We start from the raw sequence: 22,983 nt of genomic DNA, 5'->3' as shown, positions 1-22,983 counted from the left end.
ATACATTAAAACATTCTTGTAAAAGATTAATCTTATTCATTGCTATTTTCCTACCTGTTCTTAACATCGGGGGGGGGGGGGGGGGGGGAGTATCGACCCAGCGCAGAGGGAGAAGAGGAGGGAAGAGACTGCGACCGAAGACTTTTGCCTCCATCACAGTGAGGAGATGCTGGGTGGACTCACCGTGGTGGATGTTAATGTGTGTTTATTGTTGTTTTATTGTATGGTATTATATGTATGACTGCTGCAATTTCGTTCAGACTTCGGTCTGAATTACAATAAAAGGCTATCTATCTAGAGAACTATAATGAATGTATGTTAAAGATATGAACATTCTAGCTTTTTTTTAAATTCACAGTTTGTAAGATAAAACTGAGTTATGAAAAGAATGGCAGTTTCCTTCGTCTATGAATCTATGACTCTGTGGAACATTTAGTCAGACATGTAACACGCCTTCTCCTGTTTTATAATACCAAATGTAATAAACGGTGTTGCAACCTTTTAAAGTCTGAAGAAGGATCGTGACCTGAAACATCAGCTGGCCATTCCATCTATAGATGCTGCCTGTCCCGATGAGTTCCTTCAGCAGGAGAGGAAAGGTTTAGAAGGATATGGACAAAACACAGGCAAATGGGCCTAGCACAGATGGGCATGTTGGTCAGCAAGGATAAGTTGGGCCGAAGGGCCTGTTTCCTTGTTATGTGACTCTGTAAGGGGTGGCACGGGGACTGGGTTCAATCATGACCCTCAGCACTGTCTATGTGGAGTTTGCACGTTCTCCCTGTGACCGTGGGTTTCCTCCAGGTGCTCCGGTTTCCACCCACATCCTAAAGACATGTGGGATTTGTGGGATAATTGGCTCTGTAAATTGACCCAATTGTGTAGGGAGTGGATGAGAAAGTGGGATAATGTAGAAATAGTGTGAATGGGAGATCGATGGTCGGCGTGGACTCAGTGGGCCGATGAGCCTTTACTTTACACTTTAGACTTTATATACAGCATGGAAACAGGTCCTTTGGCACACCGAGTCAATGGCGGCCAGCAATCATCCAGTACATTACTATATACTCCATTCCTACATACTAGAGACAATTTATATATTACTATATACTACATTCCTACATACTAGCCAATTTACACCACAGAAGCCAATTAACCTACAAACCTGCACGTCTTTGGAGTGTGGGAGCACCCAGAGAAAACCCACGCAGTCACAGGGAATACGTACAAATTCCGTACAGACATCACCTGTAGTCGGGATCGAACCTGGGTCTCTGGCGCTGTAAGGCAGCAACTCTACCGCTGCGCCACTTTGCTGCCTGTTACCATGCTGCATCTATTAAAAAATACCAGGACACATTGTGCTTTGCTCTAGATTCCAGTATCTGCTCTCTTGTGTGTCTCTCTGTAGCAAATTTAATTCTATTCCTTCGGTAAGTGCGACACGGTGGCACAGCGTTACAGTACCTGCCTTACAGCGTCAAATACCCGGGTTCAATTCTGACTATGGGTACTGTCTGTACGGAGTTTGTACACTCTCCCTGTGATATGCGTGGGTTTTCCCCAGGCGCTCTGGTTTCCTCCCACACTCCAAAAACATGCAGGTTTGTGGGCTAATTGACTTAGGTAAAATTGTAAATTGTTCCGAGTGCGTAGGATAGTGTTAGTGCGCAGTGGATCGCTGGTCGGCGTGGACACGGTGGGCTGAAGGGCCTGTTTCCGCACTTGTATCTCTAAAAATAAAACCTAAAAGTAAGGTTGGTGTTTTCCTTTGCACTGGGTGACAGGTTGCTGATGGAACGTAGTTACGGAGTGCCTTACTACTGTGAAGAGATACTCAGGAGTCTGTATTACAGTGACCTCATCGTGTTGGAACCCCTAGAGGAAGAGGATGAGGATGAGAGTGACATTGTACTGTCTAATGCCAGAACTAAGTTGCTCATGCAGCGTGAATCCACCTTCGGACAACCCCGTGAGTCAAACCAGCAGAGGGGGTGGATAAGAAAGTGGGATAACATGGAACTAGTGTGAATGGATTATCAATGGTCAGTGTAGACTTGGAGTGCTGAAGGGCCTGTTTGCATGCTGTATTTCTAAATAAACTAAACTGAACTAAACCAAACAAAACCAAACTGAACTGAACAAAACCAAACTAAACTAAAGTTGCTCAAAAATGTTCTATTGTGCTCTTAAGCATTTTCAGGAATTTCTGTTGGAGATAATAGTCATAGAGTCATTCGGCCCAACTTGTTCATGTTGACCAAGGTGGCCCATCCAGTTGCCTGCGTTTAACACGTATCTCTCTGAACCTTTCCTAACCATGTACCTGTCCAAATGGCTTATAAATGTTGTTATAGTACCTGCCTCAACTACCTCCTCTGGCAGCTTGTTTCATATGTTGAAATGTTGCCGCTCGAGTTCCTATTAAATCTTTCCCCTCACACCTGCCCAACCTCTCCCGATAGCCCAGATATTCAAGTCCTGGCAACATCACAACTGCCAGGACTCGAGGGCCTGAGCTATAGGGAGAGGCTGGGCAGGCTACAACTTTATTTATTTGAGCGCAAGAGGCTGTGGGGTGATCTTATAGAGGTGTATAAGATCATAAGGGAAATATTTAGGGGAAATGCTCAGAGTCTTTTAGCCAGAGTAGGGGAAACAAGAACCATAGTTTCAAGGTGAGGAGAGGAAAGATTTAATGTGAACCTGAGTGGTGACTTTTTTACATAGTGGGTGGAGGCAGGTACAACAATAACATCAAAAACACATTTGGACAGGTATATGGATAGGAAAGGTTTAGAGGGAAATGGACCAAACATGGGCAGGTGGGAATACTGTAGATGGAGCATTCTTGCCAGCATGAACGAGTTGGGCCGTAGGGGCTGTTTCCATGCTGTGACTTCTTGACTCCAAATTAATTTTGTTTATTTCAAGTAATCCTTCATTTCAAATATATCGGTCAGTAATAAATTAAGTTGGGCCGAAGGGCCTGTGTAATGAGTCAGTGATAAAATTGACTGCACATAGTTACCTTCTAGTATTTACACTCCATATTTTAACATCAGAATCTTTGCAACGTTTTATTTCCTCATTCTAAAGGCAAATTTTTAAGTTTTGCAGGAGCAGCAGGGGGGGTGGAGACACAAAAGTGCCGAAAGGTGATAGCGCTGGATCAGAACGCAAAGGCCGACAATCAACAGTTTATATGCAGTATCGGAGAAACCGTGAACCTACAGGAAATCACTATTCCACTTACACTGAAAGGTGAGTCTGTGAGGAACAACTATCTCTTGAGTACATGGACAGGAAAGGTTTGGAGGGCCATGGGCCAAACGCGGGCAGATGGGACAAGTGTAGATTTAATTGAGTTTAGTTTCGAGATATAGTGCGGAAACAGGCCCTTCGGCCCACTGAGTCTGCGCCGACCAGCGATCCCCACACACTAGCACTTTCCTACATGCACTTGGGACAATTTACAATTTTACCAAGCCAATTAGCCTACAAACCTGTACACCTTTGGAGAGTGAGAGGAAACCAGAAATTCCGGAGAAAACCTACATGGTCACAGGGAGAAATTACAAACTCCATACAGAGAGCACCCGTAGTCAGGATCAAATCCGTCAGTAAGGCAGCAACTCTACCGCTGCCCCACTGAGTCTCTGTAGATGGGGCATCTTAGTCGGCATGTACGAGTTGGGCTAAAGCTGATTGGAAAAGGCCAGCACAGTGGCGCAGCAGTAGAGTTGGTGCCTCACAGCACCAGAGACCCCGGTTCAATCCTGACTATGGGCGCTGTCTGTGTAAAGTTTGCACATTCTCCCTGTGACCGCGTGGGTTTTCCCCGAGTGCTCCAGTTTCCTCTCACGTTTCAGACATACAGGTTTGTAGGTTAATCGGCTTTTGTAAATGGACACTTATGAGTAGGCAGTGGATGAGAAAGTGAGATAACATAGAACTAGTGTGAACGGGTGATGGCCCAAGCCCCTACCGAGTCCGCACTGACCAGCGATCGCCCTGTATATTCGTACTATCCTACACACTAGGGACAATTTACAGATATATACTTGCACTTTGGAAGGTCAAATGGTAGGAGGTGTATACAATTAATGGCATATCACTTAACAGCATTGTTTTACAGATGAATCCTGGGGATCAAAATCCATAACTTTACAGGAGTTTGGTTAGGCTGCATCTGGAGTATTGTGTGCAGCTCTTGTCGCCCCCTTACAGGAAGGATGTAGAGGTTTTGGAAATGCTGCAGCGGAGGTTTACCAGAATTATGCCTGGTTTAGGAGGTGTTAGCTACAGGGAGCGTTTGGGCAGACTTGGATTGTTTTCTCTGGAACGCTGGAGGTTAAGGGGCGACTTGATAGAAGTATATAAAATTATGTGAGGCATAGATAGTTTAGACAGTCAGAACCTTTTGCCCAGGATGGAAAAATCCAACACTAGATGGCTTAGCTTTAAGGTGAGAAGGGCAACGTTTAAAGGTGATGTGTGGGGCAACTTTTTTATGCAGAGGGCGGTGAGTGCCTGGTATTTAAGAGATTTTTGAATAGGCTTATAGATATACAGGTAATGAAGGGATATGGATTACATGAAGGTACATAAAAGATGGTCTTGGCATCATGTTCTATGGTCTAATATGAGAGAAAAGAAATGGCCAAAGTCCTTAGTGCAACCAAAAACGGTCCATAGTTCATCAGTTTGTTTTGTGTTGTCTTCAATAGCCTGATTGTTGTTGGGAAGAAACTATTTTTGAACCTGGTGATCATGGTTTTCAGACTCCTGTACTTTCTTTCCGATGACTGGGTGGGCCAAAGGCCTGGTTCCATGCTGTAAGTTTCAATCAATTCAATTGAGTCTGAAGAAGGGTCCCGATCTGAAATGCCACCTATCCTTTCTCTCCAGAAATGCCGCCTGACCCGTTGAGTTTATCCAGCACTATGTGTCTATCTTCAATCAATTAAAATGTTAGTTTGAAAATGCTAGCCTTACATGGAACATAGAACAGTATAGCACAGGAACAGACCCTTCAGCCCAGCATGATACCAAGATCTATTAACCTTCTGTGTTGCCTATAAATTATGATGGTGCCATTTTGCTACAATTAATACAGAAATGAAGGGTGGGGAGTCAAGAACCAGAGGATGTAGGTTTAGGGTGAGATGGGAAAGAATTAATAGGAACCTGCAGGGCAACATAGAGGGTGGTGAGTTAGTAGTAACAAGCTTCCAAATGAGTCATGTGTGTAGGAAGGAACTGCAGATGCTGGTTCAAACTGAAGATAGACACAAAATGCTGGAGTAACTCAGCGGGACAGCATCTCTGGTGAGAAGGAATGCGTGACGCCCATCTGAAGAAGGGTCTCGACCCGAAACGTCACCCATTCCTTTTCTCCAGAGATGCTGCCTTTTGCACTGAGTTACTCCAGCATTTTGTGTCTATCTTCGAATAGTTGAGTCAGGTACAATAACAACATTTAAAAAAAAAAATTTCGTTTAATTTCGTTTATTATTGTCACGTGGACCAAAGTACAGTGCAAAGCTTTTTTGTTGCGTCAAGTCAAGTCAAGTCGTCAACTTTATTTGTCACATGCACATACAAGATGTGCAGTGAAATGAAAGTGGCAATGCCTGCGGAGTGTGCAAAAACAACAGAACAGAATAGAACAGAATCAGTATTTACATGTTAGAAAATATTTTTTTACAAAAGACACAACACAACAGTAAATTAGAACAGTAAATTAGTCCCTGGTGAGATAGGAGTTTACAGTCCTGATGGCTTGTGGGAAGAAACTCCGTCTCATCCTCTCTGTTTTCACAGCATGACAGTGGAGGCGTTTTCCTGACAGTAGTGGCTGGAACAGTCCATTGCTGGGGTGGTAGGGGTCCCTCATAATGTTGCTGGCTCTGGATCTGTACCTCCTGGTGTATAGTTCCTGTAGGGGGGGGCCGAGTGTAGTTCCCATAGTGCGTACGACCGAACGCATTTCTCTCTGCAGAGCCTTCCTGTCCTGGGCAGAACTGTTCCCAAACCAGATTGTGATGTTGCCGGACAAGATGCTTTCTACAGCCCCAGAGTAGAAACACTGAAGGATCCTCAGAGAGACTCTGAAATTCCTCAGCTGCCTGAGGTGGTAAAGGTGCTGCCTTGGCTTATAACCATATAACCATATAACAATTACAGCACGGAAACAGGCCATCTCGGCCCTACAAGTCCATGCCGAACAACTTTTTTTCCCATAGTCCCACCTGCCTGCACTCATACCATAACCCTCCATTCCCTTCTCATCCATATGCCTATCCAATTTATTTTTAAATGATACCAATGAACCTGTCTCCACCACTTCCACTGGAAGCTCATTCCACACTGCTACCACTCTCTGAGTAAAGAAGTTCCCCCTCATGTTACCCCTAAACTTCTGTCCCTTAATTCTGAAGTCATGTCCTTGTGTTTGAATCTTCCCTATTCTCAAAGGGAAAAGCTTGTCCACATCAACTCTGTCTATCCCTCTCATCATTTTAAAGACCTCTATCAAGTCCCCCCTTAACTTTCTGCGCTCCAGAGAATAAAGACCTAACTTATTCAACCTATCTCTGTAACTTAGTTGTTGCAACCCAGGCAACATTCTAGTAAATCTCCTCTGTACTCTCTCTATTTTGTTGACATCCTTCCTATAATTGGGCGACCAAAATTGTACACCATACTCCAGATTTGGTCTCACCAATGCCTTGTACAATTTTAACATTACATCCCAGCTTCTATACTCAATGCTCTGATTTATAAAGGCTAGCACACCAAAAGCTTTCTTTACCACCCTATCTATATGAGATTCCACCTTCAAGGAACTATGCACGGTTATTCCCAGATCCCTCTGTTCAACTGTATTCTTCAATTCCCTACCATTTACCATGTACGTCCTATTTTGATTTGTCCTACCAAGGTGTAGCACCTCACATTTATCAGCATTAAACTCCATCTGCCATCTTTCAGCCCATTTTTCCAAATGGCCTAAATCACTCTGTAGACTTTGGAAATCCTCTTCATTATCCACAACACCCCCTATCTTGGTATCATCTGCATACTTAGTAATCCAATTTACCACACCTTCATCCAGATCATTGATGTACATGACAAACAACAAAGGACCCAACACAGATCCTTGAGGCACCTCACTAGTCACCTGCCTCCAACCCGATAAACAGCCATCCACCATTACCCTCTGGCTTCTCCCATTCAGCCACTGTTGAATCCGTCTTGCTATTCCTGCATTTATACCCAACAGTTGAACCTTCTTAACCAACCTTCCATGAGGAACCTTGTCAAAGGCCTTACTAAAGTCCATATAGACAACATCCACTGCTTTACCCTCGTCAATTTCCCTAGTAACCTCTTCAAAAAATTCAAGAAGATTAGTCAAACATGACCTTCCAGGCACAAATCCATGTTGACTGTTCCTAATCAGACCCTGTTTATCCAGATTCTTATATATATTATCTCTAAGTATCTTTTCCATTTATTTGCCCACCACTGAAGTCAAACTAACAGGTCTATAATTGCTAGGTTTACTCTTAGAACCCTTTTTAAACAATGGAACAACATGCGCAGTTCGCCAATCCTCGGGGACTTTTCCCGTTTCTAATGACATTTGAAATATTTCTGTCATAGCCCCGGCTATTTCTACACTAACTTCCCTCAATGTCCTAGGGAATATCCTGTCCGGACCTGGAGACTTGTCCACATTTATATTTTTCAAAAGTGTCAGTACTTCTTTTACTTTGAACCTCATAGTATCCATAGCTACTCTACTAGTTTCCCTTACCTCACATAATCCAATATCCTTCTCCTTGGTAATTACCGAAGAAAAGAAACTGTTCAATATCTCCCCCATCTCTTTTGGCTCTGCAGATAGCTGTCCACTCTGACTCTCCAATGGACCAATTTTATCCCTCGTTATCCTTTTGCTATTAATATAGCTGTAGAAACCCTTTGGATTTACTTTCACCTTACTTGCCAAAGCAACCTCATATCTTCTTTTAGCTTTTCTAATTTCTTTCTTAAGATTCTTTTTACATTCCATACACTCCTCAAGCACCTCATTTACTTCATGCTGCCTATAATTATTGTAGATCTCCCTCTTTTTCCGAACAAGATGTCCAATTTCCCTTGAAAACCAGGGCTCTTTCCAATTTTTACTGTTTCCTTTCAACCGAACAGGAACATAAAGATTCTGTACTCTTAAAATTTCCCCTTTAAATGTCCTCCATTTCTCTTCTACATCTTTCCCATAAAACAAAATGTCCCAGTTCACTCCTTTTAAATCATCTCACATCTCATCAAAGTTAGCCTTTCTCCAATCAAAAATCTCAACCCTAGGTCCAGTTCTGACCCTCTCCATAATTATATTGAAACTAATGGTATTGTGATCACTGGACCCGAACTGTTCCCCAACGCATACCTCTGCCACCTGTCCCGTCTCATTTCCTAACAGGAGGTCCAGCACTGCCCCTCCTCTAGTAGGTACCTCTATGTATTGCTGCAAAAAACTATCCTGCACACATTTTACAAACTCCAAACCATCCAGCGTATTTACAGAATGTGTTTCCCAGTCTATGTGTGGAAAGTTGAAATCTCCCACAATCACTACCTTGTGCTTACTACTAATATCTGCTATCTCCTTACATATTTGCTCTTCCAATTCTCGTTCCCCATTTGGCGGTCTATAATACAGCCCTATAAATGTTGCTACACCTTTCCCACTTCTCAGTTCCACCCAAATAGCCTCCCTAGATGAGCCCTCTAATCTATCCTGCCAAAGCACTGCTGTAATATCTTCCCTGACTAGCAATGCAACACCTCCACCTCTTGCCCCTCCATTTCTATCACACCTGAAGCAACAAAATCCTGGAATATTTAGTTTCCAATCACAGCCCTCCTGCAACCATGTTTCACTGATCGCCACAACATCATACTTCCAGGTGTCTATCCAGACTCTAAGCTCATCCACCTTTCTTACAATGCTCCTAGCATTAACATATGCACATTTAAGAAACCCCCCGTCTCTTATTCTCTGTTTATTTCCTTTTTTTTCTTTCTCCTCTTGTGTCCGAGTGCTTCTCTTTTCTGCTTCCTGCCTCCCATTCTGTCTACTAGCTTTCTCTATTTGAGTCCCTCGCCCCAACCATTCTAGTTTAAGGTCTCCCCAGCACTCACCAGTGCGGCAGTATGTGATGTCCATGTGAGATCCTCTGTGATGTTGACTCCCAGGTATTTAAAGCAGCTCACCCTATCCACAGTAGTCCCATTTATCTCCAGTGGCGTGTATGTCCTCGGATGTTGTGCCCTTCTAAAGTCCCAATCAGCTCCTTAGTTTTTGTGACATTCAAGAGGAGGTTGTTGTCCTGTCACCAGCGTGCCAGATCAGCCACCTCCTCCCGGTAGGCCCTCACATCGTTATCGGAGATCAGGCCCACCACCACAGTGTCATCAGCAAACTTGATAATGGAGTTGGAGCTGATCCTGGTCACACAGTCATGTGTGTATAGGGAGTACAGTAGGGAGCTGAGGACGCCACCCTGAGGGGATCCTGTGTTCAGGGTGAGGGGGGGTTGGAGGTATGTCTCCCTATCTTGACCACTTGGCACCTGGCGGTGAGAAAGTCCAGGTCCCAGGCACACAGGGAAGTGTTCAGCCCCAGTTCCAGCAGCTTCTCAGCCATTCTGGGGACTATTGTATTGAAAGCTGAGCTGAAGTCAATGAACAGCATCCTCACATAGCCCCCCTTCTGACTGTCAAGGTGGGAGAGAGCGGTGTGCAGAACCTGGGAGACCGCATCATCCGTGGATCTGTTCAGACGGTATGCGAACTTCTGCGGGTCCATGTTGCGAGGGAGGAAGATACAGATGTGGTTCTTGATTAGCCTCTCGAAGCATTTCATGACTACCGAGGTGAAGGCCACCAGTTGGTAGTCATTCAAGCAAGCATTCAAGTAGTCATTCAAGCAAACTGTAGAGGCATTGCTATCCAGTCAGTGGAAAGACTATACATGATTACAAATAAGCTACCCACATTGTACAGATACAGGATGCAAGGAATAATGTTTAGCGCATGATAAAGTCCAGTAAAGTCTGATTAAAGATAGTCTGAGGGTCTCCAATGAGGTAGACGAGAGGTCAGGACCGTTCCCTAGTTGATGATAGGATGGTTCAGTTGCCACTTTAAGAAGTATTTGGACAATAACATGGATAGATTAAGTCTGGAGGGATCTTGGAGAATGCAGGCAGGTGGGCAAGGGTAGATGGGGCATTTTGGTCAGCATGAGCGAGTTGGGCCAAAGTGTCTGGTTCCATGCTGTATGATCTGTTGACTGAACAAATTATACCATAATTTCATAACACCAACATATATTTTTGTTGTGCCACAGGTATAGCCTTAGCTCAACTTGATAGGATGAACACCACAGAACAGGTTGTTGTCAAGTGTGCCTCGATCATTGGGCACACTTTCACCACCAAAATGCTTCGGTACATCTTACCCGAAGGCGCTGAGCAAAAGCTGAATCAATCCCTTATATCCCTGGTGAAGTCTCGGACGTTCGAATGTGCGTCGAGGAATGAAAGAAGCTTTTTTGCACCCATGGAAGGGAGTGAGGAAACCCATCTCCCCCGCTGCTTCTGTACCCACAGCGGAGACTCCGAAGAACATATACACGAGGACGATGATGAAAGAGGTAAACTCTGGGAGCATCGCAAACGGCCATATCTGTTGGGAAACCTCTTTTCCAGTGTTCAGAACCAACCATCTGTTGGCCAAACCATTAGAGCCATAGGGTCATACAGCACAGAAACTGGCCATTCGTCCCAACTCATCCATACTGACCAATATGTCCCATCTACAGGAAGTATTTAAGGATGGGTTCCGACCCGAAATATCACCTATTCCCTTTTCTCCAGAGATGCTGTCTGAGTTATTCCGACATTTTGTGCCCCATCTCCACTAGTCCTACTGCCGACTCCCTTCTTTTACCTGCCCCTCCACCTGATCTCATATCATCTGCAAACTTGGCTACAAAGCCATCAATTCCCCCATCCAAATTATTGATATACAACGTGGATCAGTGGCCCCAGCACCAAGCCATGCAGAACACCACTTGTCACCGGAAACCAACCAAAAATGCCCCTCTATTCCCACTGTTTGTCTTCTACCATCCAGTCAACTTGCTATCCATGCTAGTATCTTCCCTCTAATACCTTGGGCTCTCATCTTGTTTTGCAGCCTCACATGTGACACTTTATCAAAGGCATTCGGAAAATACAAGTACACAACACCCACTGACTCTCCTTTGTCTATCCTGCTATTTACTTCCTCGAAAAATTCCAACAGATTTGTTGGGCAAAATCTCCCCTTCACAAAACCATGCTGACTTCGGCCTATATTATCATGTGCTTCTAAGTACTCGGAAACCTCATCCTTAATAATGGCCTCTTAAATCTTACCAACCACTGAAGTCAGGCAAACAGGCCCATAGTTTCCACTCCTTTGTCTTGATCGAGCTGATGGAAGGACATACAGTAGTTGTGCAGAATATAGTGTGTATCTGCACCAGTGCTATCTATCTATGTCTATCAATATCTATCTATATCTATCTATCTATCTATCTATCTATCTATCTCTATCTATATCTATCTATCTATCTATCTATCTATCTATCTATCTATCTATCTATCTATCCCCCTTCCCTCTCTCCACCCGCCCCCTTCCTCCTACCCCTCTGTACCCCTTCCATCACTTGCCCCTACCCCTCTCCTCCTCCCTCCCCAATCTTCCATCTCTCCCCCTTCCCCCACCACTCTCCCTCCCTCCCCACTCTTTACCCTCTCTCCCACCACCCCCTCTCCCCCTCCCTTCCTCCTCCTCTCCTACCTCCCCATCCCCCCTGCCCAACATCTCTCTCCCCCGATCCCCCTCTCACACCCTACCCCGCTCTCCTTTCCCTCCCAAATCTGTCTCGTTTCCTCCCCCACCCCGGGTCTCCCCTCTTCTCACCCCCCCTCCCCCAATCTGTGTGTTGGGGGGTTTGGTTACTGTGAGTGTGATGCCGCAGCCGCCCCCCCCCCCACCCCCCCCCCGCAAACGCCGTTGGGGAAACGGACCCAACGGGTCTGCACTTGGTCTAGTATTACTTTTAAAACTCTGTGTGTGTGTGTGTGTGTGTGTGTGTGTGTGTGTGTGTGTGTGTGTGTGTGTGTGTGTGTGTGTGTGTGTGTGTGTGTGTGTGTGTGTGTGTGTGTGTGTGTGTGTGTGTGTGTGTGTGTGTGTGTGATGTGTGTGTGTGTCATTTTGCATGTGAAACGTATCTCAATTATTTCCCCAGATTTTGAATAAAATTGTTCACAATACTAAATTTTTAAAATATAAATGCCGCTCACCACCTGCTGACGTCACAATGCCTACATGCCCACCAATCCAGGCCCACCTGCGTCCTGGTCCCGCCCCCCGGCCCGCCTCTGTGGATTAAGGGCGCAGAAAGAGCGAGAAAATTCTGCAGAACAAAGATTCTACAGTTCCGTTCCGCTATAGCTTCTTTGTTCTACAGATCTCGGGGCAGCGACTCCTCACACGCTGAACTTTCCTCAGCTCGCGAAACCTCGCCCGCCTGTGTGCCCCTCCCATCATAGACCAGTTAGTCTAACATCGGTAGTGGGGAAACTGCTAGAGTCAGTTATTAAAGATGGGATAGCAGCACATTTGGAAAGTGGTGAAATCATTGGACAAAGTCAGCATGGATTTACGAAAGGTAAATCATGTCTGACGAATCTTATAGAATTTTTCGAGGATGTAACTAGTAGCGTGGATAGGGGAGAACCAGTGGATGTGGTGTATCTGGACTTCCAGAAGGCTTTCGACAAGGTCCCACATAAGAGATTAGTATACAAACTTAAAGCACAAGGCATTGGGGGTTCAGTATTGATGTGGATAGAGAACTGGCTGGCAAACAGGAAGCAAAGAGTAGGAGTAAAAGGGTCCTTTTCACAATGGCAGGCAGTGACTAGTGGGGTACCGCAAGGCTCAGTGCTGGGACCCCAGCTATTTACATTATATATTAATGATCTGGATGAGGGAATTGAAGGCAATATCTCCAAGTTTGCAGATGACACTAAGCTGAGGGGCAGTGTTAGCTGTGAGGAGGATGCTAGGAGACTGCAAGGTGACTTGGATAGGCTGGGTGAGTGGGAAAATGTTTGGCAAATGCAGTATAATGTGGATAAATGTGAGGTTATCCATTTTGGTGGCAAAAACGGGAAAGCAGACTATTATCTAAATGGTGGCCGATTGGGAAAGGGGAGATGCAGCGAGACCTGGGTGTCATGGTACACCAGTCATTGAAGGTAGGCATGCAGGTACAGCAGGCAGTAAAGAAAGCGAATGGTATGTTTTGCTTTCATTGCAAAAGGATTTGAGTATAGGAGCAGGGAGGTTCTACTGCAGTTGTACAGGGTCTTGGTGAGACCACACCTGGAGTATTGCGTACAGTTTTGGTCTCCAAATCTGAGGAAGGACATTATTGCCATAGAGGGAGTGCAGAGACGGTTCACCAGACTGATTCCTGGGATGTCAGGACTGTCTTATGAAGAAAGACTGGATAGACTTGGTTTATACTCTCTAGAATTTAGGAGATTGAGAGGGGGATCTTATAGAAACTTACAAAATTCTTAAGGGGTTGGACAGGCTAGATGCTGGAAGATTGCTCCCGATGTTAGGGAAGTCCAGGACAAGGGGTCCACAGCTTAAGGATAAAGGGGAAATCCTTTAAAACCGAGATGAGAAGAACTTTTTTCATCACACAGAGAGTGGTGAATCTCTGGAACTCTCTGCCACAGAGGGTAGTTGAGGCCAGTTCATTGGCTATATTTAAGAGGGGGATTAGATGTGGCCCTTGTGGCTAAGGGGATCAGAGGGTATGGAGAGAAGGCAGGTACGGGATACTGAGTTGGATGATCAGCCATGATCATATTGAATGGCGGTGCAGGCTCGAAGGGCCGAATGGTCTACTCCTGCACCTAATTTCTATGTTTCTATGTTTCTATCCACTGCGCGCTCATTCCAGCTGTGGGTTTCCAGAGAGCCAGAAGCCGGTGCTTCTTTGTTGTCAACGCTCGCTCCTGTGCGAACGCATCTTGCCTTAGCGGCTTTAAAGGGCTGTTATCAGCGGCTGCGGGCGTCGCGAGGCCGAGTTACGTCAATAACCCCCCCCCCATGACGCGCGCTGCCATTTGGCTCTCTGACTCCTTTTCTGCAGCTCCGGAGGACAGGCGAGATCCTGGGGAGGTGAAGAGGGGGAGTGGGGGTGATAGGGAGTGGGGAATAGATGGACTGCCCTGCACCTCTCCCTCCCCCTCTCCCTCCCCCTATCCCCCTCCCTCCCCCTATCCCCCTCACTCCCCCCCCTCCCTACCCCTCTCCCCCTCCCTCCACACTCTTCCCCCTCTCTCTCCCTCCCCCTATCCCCCTCTCTCCCCTCCCCCTCTCCCCTCCCCCCTCCCCCTCCCTCCCCCCTCCCTCCCCCCTCCCCCTCTCCTCCCTCCCTCCACACCCTTCCCCTTCTCCTCTCCCCACCCCCCTCTCCCCTCCTATCCTCCCTTCTCCCCTCCACCCCTCCACCCCTCCCCCCCCCCCCTTATCTCCACCCCATCCCCTCCTCGCCCCTGCCTCCTCCCTCCCCCCTTCCCCCTCCCCTCCCCCTCCCTTCCCCCCCTCCCCCTTCCCTTCCCCCCTCTCAGCCCCTCTCTCTCTCCCTCTCCTCCCCTCTCTCTCTCTCTCCTCCCATCTTTATCACCCCATCTCCCCCACCCACCCCTCCCTCCCTTCCTCCCCTCCCTCCCTTCCTCCCCTCCCTCCCTTCCTCCCCTCCCTTCCTCCCCTCCACTTCCCACACATTGGTGGAACAGACTCAACGGGTCTGCACTTGGTCTAGTATATTACTAAAACTCATCTTGTTTGTACCTTTGTAAATTGTACATTGTACCTACATTTGCGCAAAATGGTACACGATAGCGCTACAATGTTTGGTCCACCTTACCATTGTCCTGTGATGCAAATGAAAAACGTTTCGTTCAGATTGATGGTATATTTTAAACTTTACAAAACCCACTTTACAAAATCGCTTTTCCACTACCCTGCTTGTCAGCCGCGTTCAACCTCAAAATGGGATCCCGAATTTCATTTACATAAAATCCATTTTAATCAAATTCTTCCATTTTCATTAACAACTCACATTGTGTTTAGGTTATTTTAAACAAAGAACATGATTTTCGTTAAGAATTTCATTTAAAAAATGAATCTCATGTGGGTGGGATAGGGGGGAGGTTTTATTTAAAAATAAACACCGCAATTTTCATTGTGGGGGTGGGATAGGGGAAGGTTTCATTTTATTAAAAAATTGCGATTTTCATTGTGGGCGGTGGGATAGGGGAGGTGAGAAGTGGGGGAGCAGGGGGATAGAGGGGGGGAGGAGGGGGGTAGGTAGGGAGAGGGAGGGGGAACTGGGGGAGGTGAAGAGGGAGAGTGGGGGGAGGTGAGGAGGGAGAGTGGGGGAGGAGGGGGGATAGAGGGAGCGTAGTTAGCCTGACATCGGTGGTGGGGAAGATAGAAACATAAAAACATAGAAAATAGGCGCAGGAGGAGGCCATTCGGCCCTATGAGCCAGCACCGGCATTCATTGTGATCATGGCTGATCGTCCTCAATAACCTGATCAATAACCTGTGCCTGCCTTCACCCCATATCTCTTGACTCCACTAGCCCCTAGAGCTCTATCTAACTCTCTCTTAAATCCATCCAGTGATTTGGCCTCCACTGCCCTCTGTGGCAGGGAATTCCATAAATTCACAACTCTCTGGGTGAAAAAGTTTTTTCTCACCTCAGTCTTAAATGAACTCCCCTTTATTCTAAGACTGTGGCCCCTGGTTCTGGACTCACCCAACATTGGGAAATTTTTTCCTGCATCTAGATTGTCCAGTCCTTTTATCTTCTATATTACTAAAAGTCTGTTCTTGACCAGTTTTGGCTTTCTGTGCTGCGGTTTCCAAGAGTACGCCTCCACCTACGGCCGTCATTTTATGTCACCTCGCTCAGAGCCCCCCTCCGTCACATGTGTGCCGAGGATTTTTCCTGTCGATGAAAATTGACAGAGATATTAATGTTTTTACAACATTCCCCATTCTCTCTGCTGCCCCCGCTGGAGGGAGAGGGAGGGAATATAAAATCAGGAAGTGGTGTGCCTCAATCAGTCTCTGCAAGTGGTGTGCCTCAATCAGTCTCTGCAAGTGGTGTGCCTCAATCTAATGACACTGACAAATGTCTACAGCACCGTGAGTACCCTTAATTTGGTTTGAAAATGAAAATATGGTTAGAGGTAAAAAAGCACTGCCTGCAAATGGTTGTTTGGGTTTGGGTTGAAGTAAACAGGCACTCTCTCTCCCCCCCCCCCCCCCCCCCCCCCCCCCCCCTCCTCTCCCCCCCCTCCCTCTCCTCTCCCCCCCCCCTCTCCCTCTCCTCCCCCCCCCTCCTCTCCCTCCCCCCTCTCCTCTCCCCCCCCTCTTCTCCTCTCCCCCCCTCCCTCTCCTCTCCCCCCCCCTCCCTCTCCTCTCCCCCTCTCCTCTCCCCCCCCCCCTCTCCTCCCCCCCCCCCTCCTCCCCCCCCCTCGCTGTGTACCTCCCCTAACCTAACCTAACCCCATTGAGATAATAATCTGCCCCCTTGTTTTTGCCACCAAAGTGGATAACCTCACATTTTATTATACTGCATCTGCCACGCATCTGCCCACTCACTCAACCTGTCCAGGTCACCCTGCCACCCAGCTTTGTGTCATCCGCAAACTTGCTAGTGTTGCTCCTAATTCCCTCTTCCAAATCATTAATATATATGGTAAACAGTTGCGGCCCCAACACTGAGCCTTGTGGCACTCCACTCGCCCACATAGGAGATTAGTGGGCAAAATTAGGGCACATGGTATTGGGGGTAGAGTGCTGACATGGATAGAAAATTGGGTCCCTTTCATCCACTTTAGTAGCAAAAACATGAAGGCAGATTGCTATCTAAATGGCGTCAAGTTGGGAAAAGGAGAAGTTGGCCTTTATAACAAGAGGAATCGAATATAGGAGCAAAGAGGTCCTTCTGCAGTTGTACAGAGCCCTAGTGAGACCACACCTGGAGTATTGTGTGCAGTTTTGGTCCCCTAATTTGTGGAAGGACATTCTTGCTATTGAGGGCGTGCAGCGTAGGTTTACAAGGTAAATTCCCAGGATGGCGGGATTGTCATATGCTGAGAGAAAGGAGCGGCTGGGCTTGTACACTCTGGAGTTTAGAGGGAGGAGAGGGAATCTTATTGAAACATATAAGATTGTTAAGGGTTTGGACACGCTAGAGGCAGGAAACATGTTCCCGATGTTGGGGGAGTCCAGAACCAGGGGCCACAGTTTAAGAATAAAGGGTAAGCCATTTAGAACGGAGATGAGGAAACACTTTTTCTCACAGAGAGTTGTGAGTCTGTGGAATTTGCTGCTTCAGAGGGCGGTGGAGGCCAGTTCTCCGGATACTTTCAAGAGAGAGATAGGGCTGTTAAAGATAGCAGAGTCAGGGGATATGGGGAGAAGGCAGGAACGGGGTACTGATTGGGGATGATCAGCCATGATCACATTGAATGGCGGTGCTGGCTCGAAGGGCTGAATAGCCTACTCCTGCACCTATTGTTTATTATCTATTGAGAGGAGGCGGGGGGGGGGGGGGTCGGTTGGGGGATAGAGGGAGAGGAGGTCAGTGGGGAGGTGAGGAGGGAGAATGGGGGTGGGATAGGGAGGAGGTGAGGAGTGTGGCAGCAGTGGGATGGAGGGTGATGAGGGGGTAGGGAGAGGAGAGGGCTAATGGAGGAAGGGGGTGACTGAGGTAGGGGGAAAGAGGGAGGTAGTGGGGGAGGGGGGATGGGAAAGAAGAGGGAGAGTGAAGATGAGGGGGAGGGAGTACGGGTGGATGAGGGAATGGAGGACCAAGGGTAGGAAGAAGGATGATGAGGTTATGGAGGAGGGGAGGGGGAAGAGGAGGGAGTGGGTGAGGGGAGGAAGCAGAGGAGTTTTGGTGGAGGGTGGGGAGATGGACGATAATGGAGGAGGGGAATAGGGCACTGAAGAAGGAGAATGAGATGTGTTCACATTGGTCTTATATTTTACAGGTTATTGCCATTTTGAACTTTAAAAACCTCGCAGTCGCGCTCCCACTTGCCAGCCACTCCTGCTCAGTTGGGGGAGGGGTGCCGTGTTTCACGTCACAATGGGCACCTCTGGCATCACAATGGGAACACATGTGCCGCGCCTGCACAATTGGGGGCTATGGGTCTGTGTTGGAATACTGCCTGGGGGACGGGACCAATGGATCCTTACCTGGTCCAGTATATATTACTAAAGCTCTCACCTTGTTTGTTTGTTTGTATGTGCGTGTGTTCTGGAAACCACCAAAACGGTACACAATAGCACTACAATTGTTAGCCCACCTTACTCACCATTGTCCTGGGGTGTGCATTAGCCAAGTTTCGTTCAGATTGATGTTATATTTTACAAGTTATTGGAATTTTAAACTTTACAAAAAGCACTTTTCCACTTGCCCTGCCCATCAGCCGCGTTCAGCATCACAATGACGTCACAATGGGATCCCGAATTTCATTTCTATAAAAAACGTTTAAAAATCGCGATTTTCATTAACATTGATTTTATTCTAAAGAAAAACTCAGTTTTAATCAAATTATTCAGTTTTCATTAACAGCTAGCATTATGTTTAAGTTATTATCGAAAGGTAGAATGGCCGACTCCTGCACCTATTGTCTATTGTCCATTGTCTATTTTAAAGAAAAAACAAGGTTTTCATTTCATTTTTATTAACCTGCAATTTTCATTGTGAGTCTTGGGATAGGGGGAGGAGTTGGAGAGCAGGAGGTTAGAGGGAGAGGAGGGTGTTAGGGAGGGGGAAGTAGGGGAGGTGAGGGGGGGGAGTGGGCGAGGAAGGGGAATTGAGGAAGAGGGTGTGGTAGGGAGGGAGGGGAAAGTGGGGGAGATGAGGAGGGAGAGTGGGGGAGGTAGGGAGGGGGAGGATAGAGGGAGAAGAGTGCAGTGGGGTGGAGTGGAGGGAGTGGGGGAGTGGGATAGGGGAGAGGTGAGGAGTGGGGGAGCAAGGAGATAGAGGAGAGGACTAAGGAGGGGAGATGGTTATGGAGGGAGGGAAGGAATGACTGAGGGTAGGGGAAAGGAGAGGGAGGGAGAGGTGAGGGAGGGAGTGGGGAGGGGAAGAGATGAGGGGAAAGAAGAGGGAGGGGGAAGAGGAGGGGAGTGAGTGCTGGGGGATGATGGGGAATGGAGGAGGATAGGGGGAAAAGGAGAGAGAGATGGCGAGGTAATGGGAGGAGGGGGGTGAGGGGAAGAAGCAGAGGAGGGTTGGTGGAGCGTGGGGAGAAGGAAGATAATGGAGGAGGGGAACAGTGCACTGAAGAGGGGAGAGTAAGATACGTTCACATTGATCTTGTATTTTACAAGTTATTGCCATTTTGAACTTTTGAACTGCAAATGGTTGTTTGGGTTTTGGTTGAAGTAAAAAGGCACTCTCTCTCCCCCCCATCCCTCTCCTCCCTCTCCTCTCCCCCTTCCCTCTCCTCTCCCCCTTCCCTGTCCTCTCCCCCCTCCCTCTCCTCTCCCCCCTCCTTCTCCTCTCCCCCCTCCTCTCCTCCCCCCCCTCTCCTCCCCCCCTTTCCTCCCCCCCCCTCTCCTCCCTCCTCTCCTCCCCCCCTCTCCTCCCCCCCCTCTCGTCCCCCCCCTCTCCCCCCCCTCGCTGTACCTCCCCTTTACCTAACCTAACCCCATTGAGATAATAATCTGCCCCCTTGTTTTTGCCACCAAAGTGGATAACCTCACATTTATCTATATTATACTGCATCTGCCACGCATCTGCCCACTCACTCAACCTGTCCAGGTCACCCTGCCACCTAGCTTTGTGTCATCCGCAAACTTGCTAGTGTTGCTCCTAATTCCCTCTTCCAAATCATTAATATATATGGTAAACACTTTTCCACTTGCCCTGCCCATCAGCCGCGTTCGGCATCACAATGACGTCACAATGGGATCCTGAATTTCATTTCTATAAAAAACGTTTAAAAATCGCGATTTTCATTAACATTGATTTTATTCTAAAGAAAAACTCAGTTTTAATCAAATTATTCAGTTTTCATTAACAGCTAGCATTATGTTTAAGTTATTATCGAAAGGCTGAATGGCCTACTCCTGCACCAATTGTCTATTGTCCATTGTCTATTTTAAAGAAAAAACGAGGTTTTCATTTCATTTTTTTTAAACATGCAATTTTCATTGTGGGGCTTGGGATAGGGGGAGGAGTTGGCGAGCAGGGGGTTAGAGGGAGAGGAGGGTGTTAGGGAGGGGGAAGTAGGGGAGGTGAGGGGGGGAGTGGGCGAGGAAGGGGGATTGAGGAAGAGGATGCGGTAGGGAGGTAGGGGAAAGTGGGGGGAGGTGAGGAGGGAGAGTGGGGGAGGTAGGGAGGGGGAGGATAGAGGGAGAAGAGTGCAGTGGGGTGGTGTGGAGGGAGTGGGGGGAGTGGGATAGGGGCGAGGTGAGGAGTGGGGGAGCAAGGAGATAGAAGGAGAGGAGAGGACTAAGGAGGGGAGATGGTTATGGAGGGAGGGAAGGAATGACTGAGGGTAGGGGAAAGGAGAGGGAGGGAGAGGTGAGGGAGGGAGTGGGGGAGGGGAGGAGATGAGGGGAAAGAAGAGGGAGGGTGAAGAGGAGGGGAGTGAGTGCTGGGGGATGATGGGGAATGGAGGAGGATAGGGGGAAGGAAGAGAGATGGCGAGGTAATGGAGGAGGGGAGGGAGGGGGTGAGGGGAGGAAGCAGAGGAGGGTTGGTGGAGCGTGGGGAGAAGGAAGATAATGGAGATGGGGAACAGGGGCACTGAAGAGGGGAGAGTAAGATGTGTTCACATTGATCTTGTATTTTACAAGTTATTGCCATTTTGAACTTTAAAAACATTGCAGTTGCACTCCCATTTGCCAGCCATGCCTGCGCAGGTGGGGGAGAGTTGCCGTGACTTATGTCACAACGGGGACCTCTGGCGTCACAACGGGAACCTGTTAGGCCGCCCATGCGCAGTTTGGTGAAATATTGTGTTGGGGAACGGGACCCAACGGGTCTGCACTTAGTCTAGTGTAATTTAAAAAAGGGATGGCACCATGCCGCAGTGGTAGAATTGATGTTTAACAGCCGGTTCGTTCCTGACCATGGGTGCTATCTAAATGTGGAGATACGTGATTACCTTCTCCCTATAACCACGTGGGTTTTCTACAGGTGCTCTGGTTTCCTCCCGTACTCTAACGATGTGCAGGTTTGTAGGTTAATTGACTTTGGTAAATTGAAAATTGTAAATTGTCCCTGGAGTGTCCGATAGAACTTGCGTACAGGGTGATCGGTGGGCTTAGTTTCATTCGCTTAACTTAGTTTCATTTAGAGATACAGCGTAGATACAGGTCTGTCGACCCACCAAGTCCAAACCGACCAGTGATCGCCTGTACACTCTTGGGATAATTTACAGAAGCTATTTAACCTACAAACCTACACGTGGGAGGAAACCGGATCACCTGGAGGAAACCCACTCGGTTACAGGAAGAATGTGCAAACTGTCAAGAAAGTACGTTTGGAATTACTTGCATTTGGATATAATTCACAGCCACCTTACCGATCATGCTTTTAAACTTTACTTTAGAATTTATAGGTACAGCATGGAAATAGGCCCTTCAGCCCACTAAATCCACGGAGACCAGCGATCACCCTGTACACCAGCACTATCTTATACACTAAGGACAATTTACAGAAGCCAATCAACTTACAAACCTGCACATCTTTGGAGAGTCGGAGGATACCAGATCATCCGGCGGAAACCCATGCGGTCACAGGGAGTAGGTAAAAACTCCATACAGACAGCACCCATAGTCAGGATTGAACCCGACTCTCTGACACTGTAAGGCAGCAATTCTACCACTGCGCCACTATGTCACCCTGAACTTTAAACTAAACTAAAAAAATAGAATTAGGGATAAAAACACAAATTAATTCCAGAATAAAGAAATGCTTTTAAAAGGAAGGCGGACAGGTCGAAACGGCAGCATACGATGCCACTAATTAGCGATGGGTTTTAACAATGGATGTTTCTCCTTTCAGACACACGAGACAAAACGGTGGTTTTGAAGTGTAAAGTGATGCGCTTCTGTATTGCTCTTGTGCACGAAACAGCCAACGATCTGTGGCTAAAGGAGCAGAAGAGGTCCCTTCACCTGAAGTGCACCAGGTTCCTGGAGAACGCAGCCCGCAGGTGCCGTACTTGTGGAGACGGTGACTTCATTTACGATCATCGGACCATGGTAAAGTTTGGCGTTACAGAGAGCGAGAGCAACATACAGAGGCGCAGGGATTTGTACACCACTCTGAGCCATGCCAATGTTGGAGGCTATTCCACAGATAAAGGCAGTGAGGAAGGTAATCAACCACCATCATTGGTAGAGAGAAACTGCGTTTTCTATATGCTACAGTCATAGCATTCCTTCATGTATGAGTATAGAAGTTGGGAGGTCATGTTGCAGTTATATAAGATGGTATATATCTCTAAAGTAAACTAAACTAAAAAGCTTATTTCCCGCAACCATCAGGCACAACACTAACCACAGCAATTGTGATCTTCCATGGACTGTGCCTTTGGTTGCACTATGGACTTTGTTTTTTTGTACTATTATTAAGGTTATTCATTTATTGAGTTTTGTGATAATTGTATTTATCTTTGTGTTATTGCATTTACGGGACTGTTAAGCTGTTTGCAAGTAAGAGCTTGACTGTTCCATTGTCAACGCATATGACAATAAAACACTCTTACCAGTTACAATTTC

General features: G+C 47.1%; 1 protein-coding gene across 1 annotated transcript in view; it reads left to right on the top strand.

Annotated features, from left to right (window-relative positions):
• LOC129698829 (adenylate cyclase type 10-like) overlaps positions 1-22,983 on the top strand; it is a 79,385-nt gene that overhangs the window by 24,528 nt on the left and 31,874 nt on the right. The window contains exons 17-20 of the mRNA XM_055638142.1: positions 1,788-1,972; positions 3,121-3,264; positions 10,427-10,732; positions 22,265-22,579. Of these exons, the coding sequence (XP_055494117.1) occupies positions 1,788-1,972; positions 3,121-3,264; positions 10,427-10,732; positions 22,265-22,579 (950 nt within the window). The remainder of the gene's footprint in view (positions 1-1,787; positions 1,973-3,120; positions 3,265-10,426; positions 10,733-22,264; positions 22,580-22,983) is intronic.

Source organism: Leucoraja erinacea, chromosome 7 (genome assembly GCF_028641065.1).
Source record: "Leucoraja erinacea ecotype New England chromosome 7, Leri_hhj_1, whole genome shotgun sequence".
Lineage (NCBI taxonomy): Eukaryota > Metazoa > Chordata > Chondrichthyes > Rajiformes > Rajidae > Leucoraja > Leucoraja erinaceus.
Note: the sequence above shows the minus strand (reverse complement) of the source record. Positions and strands in the feature narration are given on the sequence as shown.